Source organism: Herpailurus yagouaroundi, unplaced genomic scaffold (genome assembly GCF_014898765.1).
Source record: "Herpailurus yagouaroundi ecotype Mexico unplaced genomic scaffold, PumYag 210, whole genome shotgun sequence".
Taxonomy (NCBI): domain Eukaryota; kingdom Metazoa; phylum Chordata; class Mammalia; order Carnivora; family Felidae; genus Herpailurus; species Herpailurus yagouaroundi.
The window spans coordinates 10,843,974-10,868,718 of NW_024412441.1; the positions used below are offsets into that span (position 1 = coordinate 10,843,974).

General features: G+C 36.9%; 1 protein-coding gene across 33 annotated transcripts in view; it reads left to right on the forward strand.

Annotated features, from left to right (window-relative positions):
- Window positions 1–24,745, forward strand: part of NRXN1 (neurexin 1) — a 1,154,099-nt gene that overhangs the window by 1,093,683 nt on the left and 35,671 nt on the right. The window contains exon 1 of one of the 33 annotated variants that reach the window (XM_040453788.1): window positions 4,750–4,920. The exons of the other annotated variants lie outside the window; for them this stretch is intronic. Coding sequence (XP_040309722.1) covers window positions 4,888–4,920 — 33 coding nt within the window. The 5' untranslated portion in view covers window positions 4,750–4,887. Of the gene's footprint in view, window positions 1–4,749; window positions 4,921–24,745 lie in introns of those variants that run through there. 33 annotated transcript variants of the gene reach the window in all.

Sequence of the window (24,745 nt, forward strand, 5' to 3'; positions counted from 1 at the left end):
ACAATAAAAATTTTAAACTAAAATAATCCACTATGATTTTCTACCATTTCTATCTGTTCCCTTTTCTTAAAAAATGTAAATGGTCCAGAAGTTTCCCCACATATATTCTCTCAAAACTAGCTTACTTCCTGACATATGTCTTTTAAAAGTCAGCCAGGCATCCTACTTCCCATTCATCATAACTGTGGTGCAAATACAGACAAGAGAATTTGATTAAAAAAAAAAAAAAAGCCTTCAGCAGTCACGCATAAATCTTCTGAAGGAGGAGACTCAAAGTTTCTCCTTTTGTGTTTCATATCCTAGAAATGCTCATGGGAGGATCATACTCTTTCTTGGATAACCCGAGCTTTCAATGCCTTAATCTAGGATCATGGGGTGAGCTGGGAGGAGTCTTTGAAGCCATCCTTGTCTCTTATTTGACATCATTTTTCCTTTCCTCTAAGTCTTACTCTGGTTGATAATTATGGTGATTTTTGGAAGCATCTTGAAACTTGTCAGTGTCATGTTCATTCACTGACTAGACTGGGAAGAATTCTACTGTCACTTAATTCAAGCCAAGTTATTTAACCTCTCTGCATCAAAATCCTTCATCTGTAAAATGAAGGAGTTTGTCTATGCAAACTATAAAGTTGTAAAAATCTAGCTAAAGACATTTATGACATGCAGTGTTCTCTTACACCACACAGTATGTGATGGTATCTTTAGATCTGTGGCTCTTTTTTACTTATCTCTTTCTTTTCTCCCTCCCTCCTCTGTCTGTCTGTCTCTGTCTCTGTCTCTGTCTCTGTCTCTGTCTCTGTCTCTCTCTCTCTCTCTCTCATCTGCTTTCTCACAATATTTTCTGGGCAAAAGGAGCATTAATTTGACCTAAAACTGCTCCACTGTCCTAGTCATCCAGGTGGCTTTGTGTCTCAGCTCTGCTGCCCTGACCCCGAATGCCACAGGCTTGGCCAAGTGTGGAAATCAGCATGACAGGAGTCACAGAGAAAGTGCCTGAAGCTGTCCTGAGAATTCTGTTCCCAGAAACCTTGTCTGTGGGTGGAAATGACCAGGTGGGGCCTGGAGACCAGGGCTGCAATGTTTCTAGGGGATGCAGTGTAGCTTGGCCTCGTCTGTGAACTGTGATGTGGGATGGTCTGAGATAGCAATTTGTCCACTTGCTTGTTCACATGTACACCTTTGTGGACTATAAAGTAGCCGACAATGGTAAATAGCCTAAGAAGTATAACTTGAGGGTCAGGAAAACCCCTTCCCCTTCACATAGTCTCCAAATAGCCCTCTTGGGATCCCTGTAAATACTACCTTTTATGGCCACACCTGTAAAGATCCAAACATGAGGAGGAGTAAGGACCTCAAGTCTTTTGTATCGTTAAGTTCATTGGGATTAATTTCTCAGACCCTTTGTTTAAATTAAAAACAAAACTATGAAAAGTGGAATATAAAACCCATCAACAGCATTTGAAAAAGATCCTAATGTTTTGCCAACACACTTGTTGCCAACAGGCTTCCGGGTCACCACCCTAGGAGTTTTTCTCTTACCTCCTTTTCCCGGTTCCTGTTTCTTCTTCCTCATGACTTCTCAACTATGGAGGGATCCAGGGCCTGGCCCTCAGTTCTCTCTTCTCCACCTAAACTTTCTTCCTCACCACTTTATAATATACACCTCACAGTAAAGAATACTTTTTGTTTTAAACCTCTTTGTAAATAAGGTAGAAAAGCCTAATATTTAGAACACGGTTTCTCAGTCTCACTATTGACATTCAGAGACAGATAAATCTTTGTTGTAGGGGCTGTGCATTGGAGGGTGCTTATCAGCATCTTTGCCACCACCCACTCTAGATGCTTGTAGCACCGCCCCAGCTGTGACAACTAGAAATATTTCCAAACACGGTCAAATGTCTCCTTGTGGACCAAATTACCCCCCACCTTATAAGCTACTGTTTTAGTGTAACTTTGTGTAGAACACAAAAATCCTTTAATCAAATTATAAGCCTTTGACTGAATTTAGCCAATTCAATATTTTTTAATGTTTATATCTCTTAAAGTACTAGGAATCTGAACAACAGCCACAAAAGAGTGAACAGTGGAATCTATAAGCCAAGTTCTGTCTCTTGGATAAAAGAAGCTTGGGCCAAGTAGGAAGCACAAGAAAATGGATTTTGTTTTGTCTTTAGCCCTACACCACTATTGGTAAAACAAACAAACAAAAAAACAAAAACAAACAAACAAAAAACAATGAAACAGAAAAACAACACATTACTTTGCCTCTAAAGCAGCAGTAAACAATATCCTACATTAAAATTCATGGTTAGCTCTGCCACTTCTTGCTAATTGCATCCTGCTGAGAAAACTAAGGCTTGGAGGGGTTAATTTGCCCAAGTTCTGCTAATTAGCCAAATCATTTACTTCTCAGTCCTTCATGTTCTCTAAGAATCAGAGATAATTTAGGTGAATTGTCACTGCATATTGTAAAGCTCTTAGCGCCTGTAAGTTTGTATTGTTATAGGCATTAAGAGATGAAAGAACTGAAAGTTTAATATGGTTTGGGGAGGTCTTCAGCTAAGATTGCTAGAACCTGTCTCTGGCAGCTCCCTTCTTGCCCACACCTACCCTATTAACATGAAAAAAGCAAGCCACACTCCCTTCTCTCTCCTCTCCTTTCCCCTTAACACTTGTGCTCAAATATCTAGGAGCCACATTCTTCTAAGCCTAAATGAATGTAGATGCCATCATTTTAATTAATTAATTTTGAATTAGAAAAGTAATACATAAATTGGATGAAAAGCATATAAAACGGTACCTATGCCTCGGTCTCACCTTTGACCCCAGCTCTGCTCCTCAGATTTAACCACTATTAACTGATATTTTGGGTCTTTTTGGAAATTTCCTCTGCATATGCAACTATATTTCATGTGTGTAAATGTGTGTGTATGTGTGTATATAAAGTTTAAACAATTTAAAAAATTGCACCTTTGATTTTTGTGTAAATAACATTACATCTTAGAGATCTCTTCATATAAGTACATTTGAATTTGCCACATTATATTTTACAGCTGCAGAGTATCTCTCCTGTAAGACTCTACCATAATCTATCTAATCAGTCTATTATTGATGACTAGATAGTTTCTACTTTTGGCTATTGCAATACTGCAATGAGTAGGTTTGATGATGCTTTATTACTGTAGTTTTCTTTTTGATGAGAAGTGTTCTGGGCCTTTTTTTTTTCCTTTAAAAAAATAAAGTTTGATTATTGAGGATTATGTTATTATTGAATAAGTAGGCTAAATAGAATGAGCACAAAACAATATGCATTTTAACAAATTTGAAAAATGCTTTATTATTTCCTGATAGTCAATATTGAATAAGGGTGGATAGATATTTGCAGAAAACTTGGCAGGGTTCAGTGTTTCAAGAATGTGTTTAAAAAATAGCTCCCAAGACAAAATGAATTTTGGAATTTCAGCATTCTAAAGTTCAGTGACAATTTACTTATGATGGCACATCTATCAGTATTTATTCTCAGATTTTTTTTTTTTTCAGTAGTGTTGGGTCACTCTAAAGGAATTAATCCTTGAAAATGTATGGATATAATTAAAACTGGGCAATGAGGAACAATAAAGAGAAGTGCCCTGGGTACTCTTTCTATTATTCCTGAAGATTCTTCATTGTTTGAGGTTTTTTTTTTTTTTCTTGTTCTTTTTAATCTCCATGATATTGCCATTTGAAAAATACTGCGGTCTCATCACTTATAACCTTACCTGTCAGACTGGATACAGTCATCTCAATTACCTTGAAGAACTGTGCAACATATCTGTTATTGCACAATGATCACTGGAAGCAGATGTATTGGGGTATATAGTTCCATATGGTATTCCAGATGTGTGGATCCTTTGCTTACCAAAGAATTATTTCAAATTTCAAAGGAAAGACCAAAAAAATGAGTCCATATTTCCATCACTGGATAACACATTTGTTCTTCTGGCTTTAGGAAATGAAATGTACATTTGGTGGTGGGTTTTTGTTGTTGTTGGTGGTGGTGGTGGTTTTATTTTTAATGATTGATAAAATGGCATATTTATTGGGATTTAAATCGTCTTTAAAGAGGAACAGTTCTAATTGGCAGAAAGCATAATAAGGTACTTCTGATTGTTGCATAATTGCCTTTACAAAATCATCCCATAAAAATACTCATTATAAACTTGGCATTCAAGAAAAAAGTCATTCATTAACTTGGGAATAAAATTATAATTACAATTATAAAGCTTTGCGGCGATCCTGTTAGGAGGGTTGCATGCTAATTGCACAGTTTAAGCTTCTAATTTAATATTAGGTGAAAACATAATCATCTGAAGGGAAGCACATAAGAGTTTAAGGGTTGGGATGTTAAAAAAAAAAGTTTCCCTTCTGTTTTGCGATCGCATTGGGTTAGAAAGCAATATAGAGAAAATTCTCTGCGCATGAAAAAAAGGTCTTTATTTGGGTCGCAATTAGAGGGATGTCCGTTCTTCTATGCAGTCACAGCCAGGGAGTAAATTCAACAATAGCAGCGATGCTTACTTTTTGAGCAGGGCGCGGGCTGGGCTGTGTACCAACAGCCTCGTCAACTGCAGACGGAACTGCAGCATCCCTTCCTGCAGTAGGGCGTCAGCCATTGGTTCCTCAGTGACACGTGACTGATAGAGCCTTTTCTGTGTCTTTTCTCGCCCATCTGTGTGCAGGGCACTGATAGGCCAGGCTGATGCGCAGGCAATTTATCATCTTGATCTCCCACTGAGTCAGGGAGCTCTCCTGTCACCAGTATTGATTTCAGAGGATGGACTAAATTTCCTAGGATTTCCATTAAGAATTAAGAAAAAAGCTCTAAGCACGCAGGGTAGCCAGACAGACATGGATATGAGATGGCACTGTGAAAACTCGCAGGTAGCTTCTTCTCTCACAGCCGGTGCTCAGCACAGCTTAGAACTGCAGCATGCAGGGTTTAAGATACCAGAAGGCTAAGAACAATAATAATGAAAATAAGAATAAACTCTCTTGGATAAACTAATTTTAAGATTTATGTTACAATATTTATTTTTGGAGATTGCATGTCAAATTTATGCACGCTCTATATGAAATATAGAAACGATGCTTTAAATCTTTTAATGTCCTTAAACCCTGAGCATGATTGCTTCTAGTTTTGTTTGCTGCTTTTTGTGAGCTTCAGAGGTTTTTTAGCATGCTTGTGGCAAAAACAACCAAAAATTGTGTGTGTGTGTGTGTACATATATATATATTATATATATATATAATATATATATATGTATGTATTAAGTTGGTTCAAGTAAAAGCATGAATAAAAGCTGCTTTCAATACTTGCCAGACTGCTTTATTATCGTTAATGACTTGGTGATATTTTTGCCTAAATATGCTTAGATTCTGACCATGCATGCTTTTTGCGGCAGAGTGGGTTTTCGTTGAGAATTTGTAAAGCTGGAATGTCTGAATTAAATATATGTTTGGTACAACAGAAAATGTATTAGTGGTCAACGATTAAACCTGATTAACTAATGGAAATATTTCATGATGGTAAGATTTAAGTAACATTTATTTACACTAGTTACTTCTTTCTGAAAAAAAAAATGCATGTCTGGGATTAATGAAAGTGTTTATATTTTTGAAATATAAATATTGATTATTTCAAAGATAGTAAGATTTTAATTTTTAAAAATGCATCAAGGTAAAAAAATTTCAAAAGTATATATATATATATTTTTTTATTTTAGCCTATGAAATGATTCTAAACCTGCTGTTTGTGTATGCAAGAGATCATGTGCATGTTCATGTGTGTGTGACTTCTTTGGGGGAATTGTTTGATACCCTCCTGGCTAGTCCTTATTCCTGTGAAGAGGGAAAAAGCCCTGGCATTCATATATTTCCTGGGCCCATGGGAATTAGAGCCAGCAGAAGCAAGAGTAGGGCCAGATGGGATTGGCATGCTTGGCAGTGAGTACAGACAATAGGTGGGGGCGGAGCAGATGGAGAACAGAAGGAATTGCATATCAGAAAAGGGGAGCCGGGAGGGGAAGAGCGGGCTTGATAGTGAAGGAAGCCTGCCCTCTCTTTTCAAGGGAACTCCTGACTGCATCTTCCTTTAATTATGAGATACAATGTCATGTCTGTTGTAACAAATATTTTTCATTAAATTAGGGAAGGAATCATCGAGTAGGGAAGGAATCTTATGAATAGAAGTTGCTTCACCAGATTATAAATGATGTGTTGTCTATTGGTTGTTGTTTGTAACCTTTTTCTCTTTGCCGTGTTCAGGAAAAGTAGGAGCAAAATTAAAATTAAACTATTGTATTATTTGGGATGGTGGTATCTAGATATAAATGTGGCAGTAACTACTAAACTTATATGAATCACCTTAGATGATTCAAGCATCTCTAGGGGTTGCTGACTTTTTCCCTAAGTAAGCTTTTGATTCTGAAAATATTAAGAGCCCATGCTGACTAATCTACTATTATTTTACTTCTAGCTTATAAATAGAGGTTCATTTCTAGAATAACTTTGAATGTTTTATTTAAGTATTTTTTGATTTATTTTTAGGAAGCTTGGGATCTTTATTACCAATGTTTAATTCAAATTCTGAAATGAAATTTATCTCTCAGAATTCTCCATCAAGCTTTCTGTCACCCAAATGCCCAGAGAACTGTGCAGTCTTTGCCCAGGAAGGTCAAAGGGCTGGGGAAAAAAGTGAAAATCAATTTACTTCTGAATTCTATAATTTTAATAATTCTTACAAAATTTTAAGGTGAACTTGGACACAGTTTCCAGTCCTGAGTGCAAATGAACTTGACCAAAATCATGCTGCCAAAATATACCAATAAAACACAAATTTTAAAAGTTTTAAATATACATCTTTTGATCCATGGGTCACCCACAGCTCACTCAATCATTTGATTAGTGGACCTTGCATATGGAGAGAATTACCATTTTCCAAGTAAACTTTTGCCATGTTGCATATTTCTCTTGACTTACCCTTTGGACCTTGGCTTGAACCAAGGTCCTGGATAAGAGAATGAAAACTTTACCTTTGACATCTTGAGGTATTCAAGATAATTTACTCAGATCACTTCTATTAATTTCCCCAGAGTCGAAGAATGGAGCCAGTTTCTTATACTTTATGCAATCCTTTTCCTCCTTGCCCTTCTCTTAGAAATTAATGAAAGAGTCCACTAAGCAACAAAATATTCCTCACTTGGCAAATTCTGTCCAATGTTTTTAGAAAGAAATAGAGCCTGCAGACAGAATCTTGGATAGGTATTTGTAATTTTGAGGATTGACTGGTGTTCCCTAAGTAAGATGACCTAGTGTTAAAGAAGAAATGTTTTCACTGATTTGCCCAATCAAGTTTGCATAATAGGCTAAACACCATGTAATCCTTACAGGCAAAGTGGAATGAAACTAGAAGAGCCCTGAAGTGGTATTAAATGTCTGGTCAAAATAGTATTTGGCCTCAACTGCCAAGCAAATTTCTCACCAAGACGTTAACCAGGGAAATGCTTACATATTTACATAGTAATTAGTGATGTAGCATTGCATATTAAAGATGTTTTGGGTAGTTATGATGAAATGTTACTGTCTGTGTGCCTTCCATATGCTCCTTTAATTTACGAAATGTGCTCATCCCACAGCATCTGGGTGCATTTATAAACTACAAGTGCAATCAATTAACTATATGATGGATGCAGTAGGCAGAATGCTAATTGATGGGAAAAGCCCTCTTGGCTTATACTTTGTAGTTTTCAAATGGGAGGGGGAAAAAACATGTAGCCAAGGACTTTCAGCCATTGTCTATATTAAGTTTAAATGTTTTAAGAACTAAGCTTACTCTGCCCATTTGGAAATAGTTCATTTGAAACAAGACTTTTTCCCAGGCAAAATTAGTCGCTTTTAATTCCAGTATATGAGCACTAGCAAAATTCATAGGTGAACCGTATTAGTGGATATTTAATTATCCTTAGACCAAGTGGTGCCTTTTATTATTTAGTTTTTTTCATTTCCCATTTTCCCTACTTCCAGTCTTTTATTTCTCTGCTGCTTTACCTGTCACTTGTGGATTCAAATGCTATTTGCTCCAGACCTCAATTTTACTACACAATAAGCTGTATATAAATTCAGCAGTGTAATGACACCAAATTTGGCTTTATACATTTTTGTGTGTATTTAGGCTTTCGATTTCTTTGACTTCTACTAAGATTACCATATTGACCTGCAAAGATTGGTTTTACTTTCTGCTATTGTATTTTCATTTACTTGACAATCGGTATTTGAATCTCCTAAAGACTCCCTTGCCTCATCACACTGGCACAGAAAATGGAGCCAAACACAGTAATATCTAGTAGAAGAGCAATTTCCAGTATACAGAATAATTAGGAAAAGCCATAGACAAGTATAAACTGATGGATATCTCTAGTTTCCCTTAGCAAATGAAGACAGTAATATATGAGATATCTTCAATTGTTGTGTCATAAATGATGAGTGGTTATCACGATACATTCCCATTTCCTTCTCAATTTTTTTCCATTTTTTGAATTCACTTGATTAAGCATTAGTAACTATCTCAGAACTATTTTCCAAAATTAGTTATATGCTTTTCTTTTCATTGTTGTGGTATATGTCTGTATGTGTGTGTGTGTGTGTGTGTGTGTGTGTGTGTGTACTGCACTGTCAGTGCAGAGCCCTATGTGGGGCTCGATCTCATGAACCATGAGATCATAACCTGAGCTGAAATCAAGGGCTGGACGCTCAACCGACTGAGCCACCCAGGCACCTCTAAATAAGTGTACTCTTAATGCCCTTCACCTGTTCCACACATCCCTCCTCCCAACTTACCCTCTGGCAACCACCAGTTTGTTCTCTATATTTAACAGTCTGTTTTTGGTTTATCTTTCCTGATTTGTTTTGTTTCTTAAATTCCACATTTCACATATGAGTACAATTATATGGTATTTGTCTTTCTTAGACTGACTTACTTCACTTAGCATTATACCCTCTAGATCTATCCATGTTGTTGAAAATGGCAAGGTTTCAATCTTTTTATAGCCAAGTAATATTCCATTGTATGTGTGTTGTGTATATATATGTGTATGTATATATATATATATATATGTGTGTGTGTGTGTGTGTGTGTGTGTGTGTGTGTATTATGAATATATACATATATGTTGTGGTATATATTTTTTGAAACTACATGTGAAATAACAATGTAATTATTTTTTTAATTTAAAAAAATTTTTAAGGTTTATTCATTTTTCAGAGACAGAGAAACAGAGCATGAGCAGGGGAGGGGCAGAGAGAGAGGGAGACACAGAATCCAAAACAGGCTCCAGGCTCTGAGCTGTCAGCACAGAGCCCGATGCGGGGCTCAAACTCACAGACTGTGAGATCATGACCTGAGCTGAAGTCGGGCGTTTAACGGACTGCACCACCTAGGTGCCCCTGTAATTACTTTTTTTAAGTTAGTGGGTTTTTTGTTGTTGTTGTTTTTAGGGGTTTTTTTTTGTTTGTTTTTTACTTGAGAGAGAAAGAGAGTGTGAGTTGGGGAGAGGGAAGAGGGAGAAAGAGAGAACCTTAACAGGTTCCATGCTCAGTGCATAGCCTGATCGAGTGGGGCTCGACCCCATGACCCTGGGATCATGATCTGTTACGAAATCAAGAGTCAGACGCTCAACAGACTGAACCACCTAGGCACCCCTGTAATTATTTTTTGTGTTAACAGAGAGGCTCACATACTTTTCTTACTATTTTCCCACAACTATAATATAATGATGAGAGTGACTTGAATATTATCTTAGGGAACCAAAAGAAATCAGTCTCCTAAAGAAATTAGTCCTAAAGTCTCTATGTTCCCATCTTTGTTTCCACTGCTTTTTTAATTAAAACATAATGGGGTTTGTAGGATACCACAATCTTGATTCTCAGACTTTTGACCAAAAATATGATTACATAAATTCACAGCCTAGATTTACTGGTAACTTCATGGATAAAGTGGGGGTTTAATGCTATGGAAAAATGTCTTCACCTGTGTGATCTCTTCACATTTTTCCAACTGAAAACTCTGCTACAGCTTCAAAGACCATGCCTTCCCAGTCAATTGTCCAGTGAAGCAAATTTGCTTCTAATTAAAAAATATTACATATACAAAAATATAGATTATATATGTAAATACTATGTATATATAATAAAGTATGTACCATAGGTACAAAACTAAAACTATCTTTATGACTTCAAAATATGACTATGTTATTGTCAGATCAATATTGCATAGAGTTTTGATGTTTTTTAAAAGCACTTCATTTTGGAGTTGCATAGGTATCAATTCTAAATTACTCGTGTGTGAACTGTCTACAAAGTGGGTCACCTGCACGACTAGATCTGCTTTCTAGACCACTTACCCTCCCGTTGGCTTAAAAATCATTTTTTTCAAGTACATAGCATGACTTCTCTTAATTAGCACAGGTAGACTTGAGTAGATCATCTATTCATTAGGTTTATAGTAGAAGTACAATATTTTCAGAGTTGAGTGTAGTGTGTGTGTGTGAATATGTATGTCTGTATAAAACACTGGTAAATATTTCGCTGCTAATAGGTTTAAAGGATACATATAACTAACTAGAAATTTCAGGAAAAACAGCTACTCTTGGGTCTGCCAACAGTTTTCTTAGCCTTCAAGAAGTGTATTATCTCCTTCCAGAATATTGGCAATTATAATATATAAGCAATTATGTCAGTGTTTTTTTGTATATTTGATAGTTAAAATATGTTAAGATATCTATTGATATATGTATATATATATATATGGAGATCAATCGATATATAGATATATATAGGTATTAACTTATCTATACCAAAACTCTGCTAGATATGGTGGTTGACTCAAAGGAAATTCAGATATTTCTTGTCTTAAAAGTCCAGTTGAAGAGTCTACAGAAATGCATATAAAACTAAAGTACTGAAAGCTGACGTATTTTACCCTATAGTATCAATTAATGAAAATATATTTGCTGCACATCTGCCATATACTTGATGGTAGTTTGGAGATAGGAGAGGTCACTATGGGTTAAGTAGATACATAGAAGTTGTTCTGTTCTATGTCCCTTGTGTTTGTTTCAGCAGCCCTAGTTATGCAGTCACAAAATAGAAAGTAACACAAAATCAGGTCAAATCAGGTCAGCGACACATCCCATCACACCAGTACCAGCCTCTGAAGTGGTGTGTAATGCAACAAGGGTATTGGAAACAAGCAAGGTTCCAAGTAGCATGTCTCAAAATCAGTCAAGGTGGTTGTTTCCTGTTCTACATGTTCTCAGGGAAACATATGGATTTATTAAAAGCCAGTTTTTATGCCTTGTGAGTAATAAAAGTAAATGCAAAACATGTATAACTTTTGGGACGCCTGGGGGTTCAGTCAGTTAAGTGTCTGACTTCTACTCAGGTCATGAGCTGCAGTTCATGAGTTTGAGCCCTGCATCTGGCTCTGTGCTGAGGTGAAAGCCTGGAGCCTGCTTCAGATTCTGTGTCTCTCCCTCTCTCTGCCCCTCCCCTGCTCACACTCTTTCTCTCTTGCTCAAAAAAAAATTTTTTTTAAATATGTATAACTTTTTTTTTCTTTAAAACTCACCTGCATATTCTCTTTATTTATTAAAATTAGCCCTCATTGCTAAACATTTTCCTTAAAAAAAAAAAAACAAATCAAGGGGCACCTGGGTGGCTTGGTCAGTTGAACATCTGACTCTTAATTTCAGCTCAGGTCATGATCTCATGGTCCATTAGTTCAAGCCCCACATCAGGTTCCAGGCTGACAGTGTGGAGTCTGCTTGGGATTCTCTCTCCCTCTTTTTCTGCCCATCCCCTGCTCACATCTTCTATTTTTAAGTAAATAATTTTTTTAATAAGAGAAAATATAAGAAATCAGTTTCCTTTTACTGATGGAATGATTTGGATATAATTCAGTGTGTTTGTAAATTACCCCAGTAATAATTTTCAATCTGCTTGATTTTACTTCCTTTTCTCTATTTGATTGTTTTCTTTTTGAATGGTACTGACTGTAAAGAAAGTAGAATGTGGATGGTACAGGCAAGAAGCAAGGGCTTGGCCTTGAGTGAAACAGTTTTGAATAGTGATAATTATGTAAACAGTCTACTCACGTTGTTGAAATAGTTATCAATACTATTATTTCCTCGGTGAGTGGTTTTAAATACAGTGAATAATTATGGAGAACTTCATGAACCATTGATTAGTACTGACTGAAATGATAGCTAGTTGTAAAATATCAAATTGAATAGTTCTTGATTACTCTTTAAAATTTCAAGCTAGAGATAGTAAGCTTAGGTCAGTGATGAAGGCATCCATGCAAAAAGGGTTTCCTAGATTCCTGACTTTATGGTTTCCCACATAGCCAGTAAGATTTCAATTGCAATAGACAATATCATTTTAAACAGAAGGCTACTGATTCAATAATAAAATAAATACTGACTTTAGCTTCCCTCTCTCTCTCTCTCTCTTGATCTCTATCTCTTTCTCTGTCTATCAATTCTCTAAATGATGCATGAACTCTTTGTAGTGCTTTAGGAAGAAAGACAAGGTTCTAAAATGATTAGATCTAGTAGAAAAGTATATGGTTGGGTGGCACCTGAGTGGCTCAGTCAGTTAAACGTCTGACTTTGGCTCAGGTCATGATGTCACTCATTTGTGAGTTTGAGCCCCACGTCGGGCTCTGTGCTGGCAGCTTGGAGCCTGGAGCCTGCTTCAGATTCTGTGTCCTCCCATCTCTCTGCCCCTCCCCTTCTCTCTCTGTCTCTCTCTCTCTCTCTCTCAAAAATAAATAAACAAACATAAAAATTAAAAAAAAAAAAAGAAAAGTATATGCTTGGTTTATTTGAAAGTCTGCAATGGAAGGACATTTCCAAAGACATGCCATGCAAGTGAGCATAATACATGTTTTGTGTCTGTAAATATTGCAAATGGGAGGTTGGCTTTACAGGTTACTTTGATATGGTTGTAGTGGTTATATATATATTTTTCCTTTATGAATGTATCTGCATCTTTTTTTTCAATGTTTATTTATTTATTTTTGAGAGAGGAGAACACAAGCCTGGGAGAGGCAGAGGGAGAGGGAGACACAGAATCTGAAGCAGGCTCCAGGCTCTGAGCTGTCAGCACAGAGCTGGATGCAGGGCTCAAACTCATGAACCTTGAGATCATGACCTGAGTTGAAGTAGGACATTTAACCAACTGAGCTACCAAGTCACCCCTGTATTTGTACCTTTTTAATGAAAATTATTATATAAATGTCAGTTATGTCAACTTATATGTAATATATAAGATTTTATCTGATCAGTGTGCATCCTTTATATTTTAGTTTTAAAATAAATGCTATAATTTAGATACATAGAAATGCTGCAAACAGAGAAAGTCCACTCTTCATTCAGCTTCCCCTAATATTAATGTTTTATTGAAGCATTGTCCATTTGTCAGTGCTAAAAAAATTAACATTCAGTGTGCTCTTTGAGAAGTGATTTTTTTTGTTTTGTTTTGTTTTTAGGCTTTGTGCCACTGAGTATTGTGAAACTACATTTGGAAAATCCCAACATCACTTGTTTTTTGCTTTGTTTTGTTTTGTTTTCCCATCAATATCTAAGAGAATCCTCCTTAATGGACTACACAAAATTTCTGCTTTGAAACATTCAATCAAACATTTTAGGAGAAGAAACAATTAATAGAAAAGCAGTCCTATTTTGTTTATACCTATTTTTTCTTTATATATGTTGGTTTCATTTTGAAATTGGTCTGGGATTCTCTTTTTGTTTCCTTGTGAAATTTACACCATTATCAGCCTGGATTGCTCCTCTAAGCTTTAGATCTACCCTTACAAACAATCCCAATTCACCTCAAATTCAACATGGTTCCATTGTGAATGGGTTATTTTGGGACTTTATCTAATCTTAAAACATTTTCTTCTAATTGATTTATGTAAAGAGATTGTACTGAAGAAATGTTTACTGCTACTGGTGTGATGAAGACCAACTACTTAATCTGCTGGTACTTGACTTCTCCATTCATAAAGTGAGGGCTTCACAACTCTAATACTTTTTTATGATTTTAGAGTGTGAATAAATGTGAATTCCCTTTAAGTTTTTAAAGAAAAATGGCCTTAACACATAGACTCCTTTTCATTTTGTTGAATCATCTCCTTGAATTTTGAGATAAATTTACATCTCTAATTTTATTATGAGAATTTTCATTTTGAAACTAGTGTGAGAATAATTCCAGTTTTGGCTAGCGTTAATTTGAGGGAAAGCTCCTTTTCCATTTCCATAATGAAGAATGCAGAGGCTCGTTAGCATTCTGTGGGCAAGGCTGGTAAATTTCAGAAAATTGGTGATTTGGAAATCTAGAAACTCACCATAGGAAATGCTACAGAAGAAACATCGTTTCATGTCAACATCATCTTGACAAACAAGGAAAAATTTTGCAGTGTGTATATCACAAAAGCAGGCAGAATTCTGTGAAAACAAAGGAAAGGGGCACCATACCGCCTGTTCTTATGTTCCAAAACCTCTACCTTCACTAAGAGACCTTGGAATTATTTCAAATATATTTTTTATACAGTGGATGCCAGAAGAGCTAAATTATTCATTGTAAGTGAAAATATTTATTACCATGTGTCTAGAAGCTCTGATTCCCTTTCTGGTGTTCCTAATAAGAATCCTGTGGTGTAAAATCATGGGCTGAATCTACTAAATAATTAGCCACATGAATACTGTACCTACCATGTATATTTTTAGGTTTCATATCAGTAAATATTTGATAAAGTGGTGCAGTCTGGACTAAAAGTCCTTCATCCCCAAATCAGTTTTACATTCTTCTCTATGAAGTAAGGTGCCCTGTGGCTTCTAATGGAAGTGGAAAGGAAAGTGGAGACATAAACAGTTAACAGCACCATCTGAGAAAATTCTCATCAGTGATAAAGATTTATGAAAAAATAAAGTTGGTAAATGAAAAATAAGATCCTCAGAGGACAAGACTTTTTTATTTATTTATTTATTTTTTAAGTTTTATTTATTTTTGGGACAGAGAGAGACAGAGCATGAACGGGGGAGGGGCAGAGAGAGAGGGAGACACAGAATCGGAAACAGGCTCCAGGCTCTGAGCCATCAGCCCAGAGCCCGACGCGGGGCTCGAACTCACGGACCGCGAGATCGTGACCTGGCTGAAGTCGGACGCTCAACCGACTGCGCCACCCAGGCGCCCCGAAGACAAGACTTTTTAAGCATTTCTTTATAAACTTAAAAAAGAAAGTGGATCTATATTGAGAACAAAAGGTTAGATGTATAGGACAAATTATTTTTATGGATGTTCACAACTTATATATAAAGCCTAATATAGCTTGCAAAATGTCTATAGTAATTTGAAATAATTAGCAGGGAAATATTCTTAGACACAGGCAAATGAAATTAGAATTTTGACATTTATAATTTCAACACTTCTGAATATATGGAAGGTGCAGTGATTGCATTTTTCATTTTTTTCTATTTGTTACCAGCATCTAAACATAGACAGGATTTGGTGGATGTTCTGGGAAACCAGCATTTTGGAGCACCAATTGATATGTACAGTAGAGGTTTAACTTTTAGTTAAATCTTATGATAAATTTGATTTCCAGAACACTATTAGCTTGAAACATTTCAGCTTTAAAACATACTCTGGGCGCTGCAAAGCTTAAGCACTATGGCACCAGGGGGAGCGAAGAAAGGCAAGGTATTATGAGGTGTGGGAACCCACACTTCTCAGGCAACTCATTTCATTATGGCTACGTGAAGTATAGGCCTGGATTCGGTTATGGCAGTTCTAGAACATGGGACCGATTTCCCCCCCTTAGTGTCTTTCTTGGCTAATCACCTATGATATATTTCATTCTTTTATTAGGAGTAAGTCCTCTTACCACTTTAATTTTACTGTATCCAGGGGCACCTAGGTGGCTCAGTCAGTTAAGCATCCAACTTCAGCTCAGGTGGTGATCTCATAGTTCCTTAGTTCGAGCCCGGAATCTGGCTTTGTGCCGACAGCTCAGAGCCTGAATCTTGCTTTGGATTCTGTGTCTCCCTCTCTCTCTGCCCTTTCCCTGATCGTGCTCTGTCTCTGTCTCTCTCTCAAAAAATAAATAAACATTAAAAATCAATAAATACATTTGTTGTATCCAGTGGAATTAACTTTTGGAAAAGCACGCATAGGTTTGGAGAGGATTTCACCAGATAACTCACCATTCTTTGCCTATTTTAGTCAACGTCACTGAGAAACTGCCTCTGTTCATTGTATCTTGTATTGTTCAGTGGAAAGTATTCAGGGACAGAAAAATTTTCTACTAGCCAATTTTCCAGTCTGTATCTTAGGTTTGGTGTTTAAGAGGAGTGAGGTCTTTGCTGCCACAGACAGCTAAAATCTAAAGACTCCACTTAATCAGCTAGTCCTGGAGCAAGGCTAGTTTGATAAATTGTCTTACTTTTACGTGTACATTTTTGAATGTTTTTTTCATCTTAAAACCCTTTCTTGAATTTTGAAACCAAGACCTATCTCACATCTCACTCAGTGAGACAGAAATCCTACTTTCTTAAGTCTGAAAGACCTGTCATTGATCTCATGTGTAAAATGAACTGAGACACCCTGCCACTTTCCAAACATGGGTGGAGGAAACTTTTTCTCTCCTTTTTTCCTTCTTCTGCTTTATTTTCTTTATAATTTCCTATTTTCTTTGTCTCTCTTCTTTTAATTTACCTCTAACAGAAGGATGCTACTGACATCTATTGTTTTCTTCTGCCCCATTTGTGTCACTTAAGACTCAAATTTTGAAACCAATAGATGTGTATGAAATTGCTAGGTCACTAGCCATTATTTTTAAACCTTATGGAAGTTAGGAGAATCAACTGGATTCTGTGACATTGAAAGGAAATATATTGAGCACAACCTAATTCTTAGATGGATAAGATTCTATAGATTTGAGGAATGGCAAATAAGATTACTCTTTGAAGCAGTAGTTAATTGGGCAGAAACTAGAGTCTTCACGATAGAAGTATTAGGAACTTAATTTTTTAGTGAAGCCCTCACACTTCCTTTTTAATTGTGTTGGCTTTGTTGGTGTTGTTTTTGTATTTTACTTTAATTTTCTCTTCTAAATCAAGGGTATATAATATTTGTTGATGTTGAAATTATTATTTGTTGTTATCCTAATCTTTTGGATTCAATATTCAAGGATAAATAATGGAAGGGTAGGCAAAAATGGTGTCACTAATAATAAACTGTCCCATGACAACTTCCTTACTTTAGATTATGGTGAAATAGTCAATATTCTAACCACCTTAAAGCCACTAATGGTTTTAGATAGAAACTGTCACATTTAGCTGAAAAGTAAATTGTTGAGAACCAGTACATTTCACTTCATTGATTAAAGCACCAGGCCCTGTATATTTTTGTTTCATCTGTGGCTGTCAGCAAGGCATTTCATGAAATAGAAGATTATTGTATTTATTTATGTATGTATATACTCATATAGTTTTAAAACTTTTAACTTTGAAATGATTAAAGATTCACACAGTTACAAAGAAAAATGCAGGGATATCCCTTACATCCTTTACCCAACTCTCCTTGTGTTAACATCTTCCATAACTGTAGTCCAATATCAAAACCAGACTATTGACATTACTATAAATCATAGAGCTTTTTTAGATTTTACTGATTACACATACACTTATTTGTATATGTGTGGCTGTATGCAATTTTATCATATGCATAGCTTCTTATAACCACCACCACAAAGTATTTAATTGCACCATTAGTAAAAGAACTCCCTGTGTTATACCCTTGATTAATTAGATTTTAAGGGGACCTGGGTCATCTGCCCTAACCTACTTTATTGGGATGGGGAGTGTTTTGCCTCAGGTCAATTGGTTACATAGTGATTGAATTCCTAGTTGGCTCAGAATGCTGTGTCCTGTCCCAGACCACTTTCAGACATCCCACCTTTCATTCTCAATTTGTAAAGTTAGTCAATTATTTTTCTATAATTAAAAAAAAAATTGTTAAATGTTTATTCAGTTTTGAAAGACAGAGAGTGAGTGGGGGAGGGGCAGAGAAGGAGACACAGAATCTGAAGCAGGCTCCAGGTTCTGAGCTGTCAGCACAGAGCCCAACACTAGCTGGAACTCACCAACTGTGAGGTCATGACCTGAGCCGAAGTTGGGTGCTTAACTGACTGAGCCACCCAGGTGCCCCACTACAATTTTAAAGATAAGAGAATTGAAGCAAACAAAAGTTTTAAGGTAGTTCAGTTGTACAATTTCATCACAATTCTGGACTTAAAAAAAAATCAGACATTCCAATCCTATTAATGGATGCATAACAGGTTAAGGGAACATTAACCATCAGCGTGAGCATTATTGATATTTCACACAAAGCATGTATGTGATACATGAAATCCACGTTGCTTCATAGGGATTCAGCATGCTGGCTGAGAGGGAGAAGGTAGTCAGTTGTCATCTGTGAAGAATCCCAGAGATTTATCTACAAATTATATAATCAGTACTCTCCATCAAAAGAATGGAATGTCTCCTCCCTCCCATTCACACACAAACACACCAGATAATGTAGGAATTTGTTTTCCTTTCCATTTTGCCTTTAATGCTTACATTAATTTAGTTACCTCTTATACAACTATTGAGGTGAGGTATTGGAGTTGGAAACAGGGGTATCCTCTTTGGAACAAGTTTCAATGCTACTTACTTTGGGAATGAATCTGGTTATAGAAGAGCAGAACAGAAATTATTTGGAAAGATTGGAGGATCAAAGACTTTTCTACTATATCAGCATAGAAATTAGAGATGCAAAAAACCCATTAGCTGATTTGCCCTATTTCCATGGAAATTGCAGTGAACATTTTTCAAAAGACCTAATCTATTTTTGTTTGAAATAAATGGGAACTCAATGTATATTCTTGTTAGAGCTTGAAACTGCTGATTGTTGTGTTTTCTGGGTTGTTTTTCTTTTTAGATCCACTTGACAGTTTGCATAGCTAATTATTACGTTCTCATTGTTTAATCTCAGCATTCCTGTAGGCTTTTTACAATGGGGGAGAGTGGAGAGCAGGACTGCAGTTTAAAGTACATCAACAAGCTGTTAAATCAAGGAGTGGGGTGGGGGGAGGGATGGAGAGAATGAGTGTGTGTGTGTGTGTGTGTGTGTGTGTGTGTGTGTGTGTGTGTTTTCTGGAAGATGCGTCAATGTTAAAGCAGCAAAGTGGATTTTAAATAACTACCAGGCTTTGGTAGCTATAACACTTTTGTGAAGGTTTTGTTGGTAACCAACTACAGAAAATAGTGGAGTCGCTTGTGGCCTCATTTTATGTAGGGCACTTTGTATCATGATGGGTCATTTGCAACAAAGCTCTTGCTAGGAACACTAAAGAACATGCAATCTTAGAAATCCAGTTTGTTTGTTTGTTTGTTTGTTTGTTTGCTGGTGAATGAACTTTCAAAAAATATTGACTTAATTTGCAGAGTACAATTTTGGATGGAAGGACCCTAATAATTTGAAGACAATTTGTTACGAATTATCTCTTATACCAAATAGATAGTTTTAAAATTTTCCTTTTTTAGTATTCTGTGAGTTCCATTTATGGGGAAGAATGCTTTTGTCAAGAGTCACTGGTTTTATTGCTAATGTATCATGAAACCATTGTGGAGGATTCAGAATTTAGAAGCATCAAGTGAACCATTTAAGACCAATTGAAGTAGTGATGGTTCAAATGAGATAAAATTACTTTTTTTGTATGTCTTCTCATTGGTGGTGGTGGTGGTATTGCTTTTGGTAGGGGGTGTTTGAAATACTGACTAGAATTACAGACTTCACCTTCTTTCCTGCATTACAGGGTAGGACTCTTCTAAAAAGATGCTCCACAATTCATTAGACTGAAAGTTTGCTTTAACAGAGCATTCCTAAATAATTATCATGCTTCTTTAAGGATATGTTCATTTTAGATGAGAAAATTAAGGTAAAAATACAGTAGAAAATTTTTAGAGTTAATTCATATTGAGAGTGAACCCTGTGTTTACAACAATGGTGAAAATGTTTATTGTTGTATTTGTGTATACAGCTTCCCTTAGAGCAGCCAAACTAGTGAGAATGACCAGCCAGGAGCAGATAATGAATGACTTGGATCTCTATATTTGCATAGATGAGTAGATAAATGGATGGATGGGTGGATGGATGGATAGATAGAGAAATACTATCTTGTGGTTTCTAGTTGCTATAAGCAACAGAGACAGTTATTTCCAAGCCTTTCAAGACACAATGAATGGCAAACATTGTGTGCCTAGCAATTTGAACCTCCACATAAGAACTCGTTGAATGCTTGAGAGCTAAGATGAAACTCATACACATTCTTGCAAACCATTGCCATGGCAACATACTTAAAATTTCCAAGGTCTGTCTCCCTCGAGTCTGCACCTGCAGTTAGCTTATTGTGAAACAAAAAAGAAGGCTTTCCAACTTCAAAATGCTTTGGAATGGTTGGAAGTATGTTTTGAAATAAAATGGAGTTTAAAAGTTGAAAAGCAAAATAGAACATTCAGGAGAAAAGTACATTTGCATTCTTCATGCAATATTTAGCTTTTTTTCTCCTCCTACTTCACAATATTCTAGGCGAGGGTAAATGTGGATAGTCTACCTATTGTAGTTATCAGGATATTATGGTTTTTCCCACTTTAGTGAAAAACCTGCTGCCTCCTGGCATGCTAGGTAACATATGTACATGTCCTATGTAATAATAATGAAGACAAGAATAGCTAAGATTTACTTAGTGTTTATTATGCAACAACAACAGTGTTAAGCGCTTCATTGATCATGATTTTCTTAATTCTTAAAAGTACACTGCTGAAATTGGTCTGCATCCTTCCCATTTTACAAATCATTCAAGTTCTAATAACTCCAGATTTAAACTCCGACTCTAATGTTTATGCACCAAATCACTGGATGCAGTGTTACAAGCTCCCATAATCAGTCCCAGCACTCCCCAGTTTGTTAAGTGAAGAGCTGGTCCTAGGAGACCAGGAAAGGATGTACCACAGACAGAATCTCTCTACTCAGAATACAGAGTTAATCATGAATACAGCTAAACCCTTGCACGACAGAACCCGTTCTACCCATAAGAACAAGCAGACACAGTCCCCAATCTTTAGGTGGCTTGGTCACAGACAGTAAGGCAGCCACTTTCCTTATTCTCTTCCTCATCTCTCTCCCAGCAACCTCAGTGGAACACTCGGAAAATAGATTGAGGTATTTGGAGTCTAGTTCCAATAAGGTTCCTTGGACTTAATGAAATAAGAAAAGCCTTGTTGAGAATTATCGTGGTAAAAAAATGTTACTGAGTGGGCAACTTAGAAATAAACACATAGCTTCATAAGGAGCTATGTATTTTGAGGAAACTAACATGTCTCTGTATGTTAAGCCACAAGCCTTGGCTGAATGCTTTAAGCAGCTGGGCTTTCCTGTTTGAGAACTTCTCTGACCCTTTTTTTCCTAGAGCCAGTTTATTATGTTTCAAAATAGTTAGAGAACCTTAATTATCTGGATTTCCAGCTCAAAGCAGATCAAAGGAGTGATTTTGGAAAGGGAAAAGGGTGTGGATAAAGGCTGACATGGATAGACAAAAGAGAAAACTAGTAAGAGCAGGCATTGATTAAAAACTAAAAGAGAAGCATGAGGACCTAGGGCACAGGGCATCTGCCTACACTTCGGCATCTGAGATCACCGCTGTGTTTCAGGTTCTGATGTTTCTAACAGTGATACCAAACCATCAAGAAAAGCTTATCTTCTGAACCTTCCGTTTAAAAGGTGACGCTTCTGCTATTTCAAAAGTTCTCATGATGACAACTGGCATTTTTTTGTGTGACTAGAAAGCGTATTTACTGTCCTAAATCAGCAGACATCCCAGAATTCAGAATTAAGCAAATGGGGGCATAGGTTGCGGGTGAAGGAAAAGTGCACATCTAAGCAGGAGAGGTATGATAGCAAGTTGGAGAGAATGTGTCAGAACTGAGTGGAACAGACTGTAAATGCAGGGCTGGAGAGAGAAGAGCCGTCCAGGAGAGGACATGGTTAATCACTTAGTCATCGAAGTGTGTTACATGTAAATTTTACTTATCACAGTGCTTTTAATGGCCAAAATGATAATGATAATAATAATAATAATAATGATAATAATAAGTGAATAGTCGCTGAAGAGGAAGTCATTAAACAATCGCTTAGCCAAATAAAACACTCGAATACTTGTGGGAAGAGTTCAGTCAGATTTCACCTAAATGAAATGTGCACACAAAGACGAGATCTCTAAGGAAGTGCCTAGTCCCCAACAGAAGACAATTAGCAGAATTCTCCTGTAGCATCTGCGTGCACATTCTTCAGTCAGTCCTTGGGCTTGGCAGGGGCTGCTGAGTGCTCTCTGGTCTGATCTGACGTCGGGTGATGTAGGCAAACTTCATTCCCTGGTACTTATCACAGGCCTTGCGTAAAATTTTCAGTAAAACTTAGGGCAGAATGGCAAAAGGCAAAACATGTTTGAGAAACTTGGGAAAAGCAGCAAGTGATTCCTGCTGCTGTTTTTATCTTCCTCTTACCCAAACATGGAACTGGGAGCAATGGAGGGAGGGGGATGCCAATTGAATAGAAGGCCAGGAGGCAGGCTCACATTGAGAATCCAACGCTGAGCCAGGTAGTGATTGGCTCCCACACACCTGACCAGGCCGCATTAGTCTCCCTCTCTTTACTGTAAGGGAACTGGAACAGATATCTCAGTGAGTCTCCAAGCTCTGAAACAAAGACAATTTGGTGAATTCTAGGTTACATCAAACAGCTAGGGAGAAAAGAAGAGCTTCCTGGCTTTTCAGTGTATTCAGATGTGATGTTTTTGGGGTGTTTTAAAAAGTGCTCTCGGCCAAAGCATAAGAGACTCTTAAAAACTGAGAACAAACTGAGGGTTGATGGGGGGGGGGGGTGGGAGGGAGGGAAGGGTAGGTGATGGGCATTGAAGAAGGCATCTTTTGGGATGAGCACTGGGTGTTGTATGGAAACCAATTTGGCAATAAATTTCATATATTAAAAAATAAAATAAAAAAATAAAAATAAAAAGTGCTCTCATATCAAATATGTAATTTGCTCTGTTTATAAAATGTTTAAACATGGAGGTGTGGATTTAAGTTGGAAATTACACCTCCTTTGTGAAGAGAATATCTGTGTCTAAAGATCTCAGGAGATCTCTGTCTTCCAAGGCTATTCTTTATATGCATATCATTGAAAGGTAGTCCAGAACAAAGGGAAGTTACTGACTCTGTGGGATAATAAGAAATATATGTTTGGTCTTTGTCCCCACTTCCTGACATAGCTCCTAAGTCCCTTGGACTTTCCTGGGTGCAAGGAGCATCTTTTGTTCTAATAAGTACATGCTTGGTAGGTTTGTAGATAGTTTTAGAATATCTAAAGCCATAGTTAGAAGCCTAGAACTTTAAACCCCCACCCCCATCCCTAACCTTCCCAGGAGGGGAGAGGAGTTCAGGATTATACTTCATCATGCCTGCATGATGAAGCCTTCATAAAAACCCCTACATGACAGAATTAGGAGAGCTTCAGAGCTGATAAAGTCATGAAGGTGCTGGAAAGGTGACCCACCTGGAGAGGGCATGGAAGCTCCATATCCCCCAACCCCCTGCCTATCTTGCCCTTTGCATCTCTTCCATTTGGCTGTTTCTGAGTTACATCTGTTTATAATAAGCCAGTAGATGAAAAAAAAAAAAAGATCTCAGTCCAGTGGAGGAACAACCCTTCCCCCATGTTGTAGGGAGAGGAAAGTGAGAACGTATACAGAGCCAGCTATGTCTATATAATAAATATTGTCAAAATACCTTCTAAGTGCCAGCCACTGTGCTAGACAGGGCCTTTCTAGCCCTAGAGAATTTAGTGATCTGTATAGTCCTGTGTAATAGGGGTAAATCACTTCATTTGTATTTAGGAAGAAACCTAGAGAAGTTAGGGAACTTGTCCAAAGTCTCACATCTAATAAGTGGCAGAGCTGGGACTTCTGCCCTATCTGTATAACTCACACCTGTCCACCTCCTTCCATGTTCTGTGTACAGGGCTCAGTGGAGAGCAGCTTTCTGCTCATAGACAGCCTCCATTTGCCACATTCCTGAAGTTATCCACGCAACTCAAAGTAGAAATGTCTGGCTCTCTGTTATATTCTTCTACTGCATAACTCTTATTAATCAAAGATATTCAATAAATGATTATAAGTGGATGAATGAACTAATGAAAGAGCAAATTCATGGAAGAATCAGTCAAAAGATCTCAATTTTATGAATGAATTCTATCCAATACATATTTCTTGGTCTAAATTTGATGGCTGGTCTCAACCAGCCCTTATATTCATCCAATTTATTTCAGGAGGAAAATAAAACTTTCATCTTGTAGTTAGGTACTGAAGAAAAACATAGAGGTATAGTTTCTTTACAATAAACAAAAGTATTTACAATGCAAGACTATTGTAGTAGAGTTCTGAGGAGATAGGCAGAATTAGGGGCAGTGAAAGGGGGGACCCAGAATTATAGTCAACTACTTTTTCTCAGTTTTTTTCTATAAAGCAAGCTATATCTTATTGCTTTCT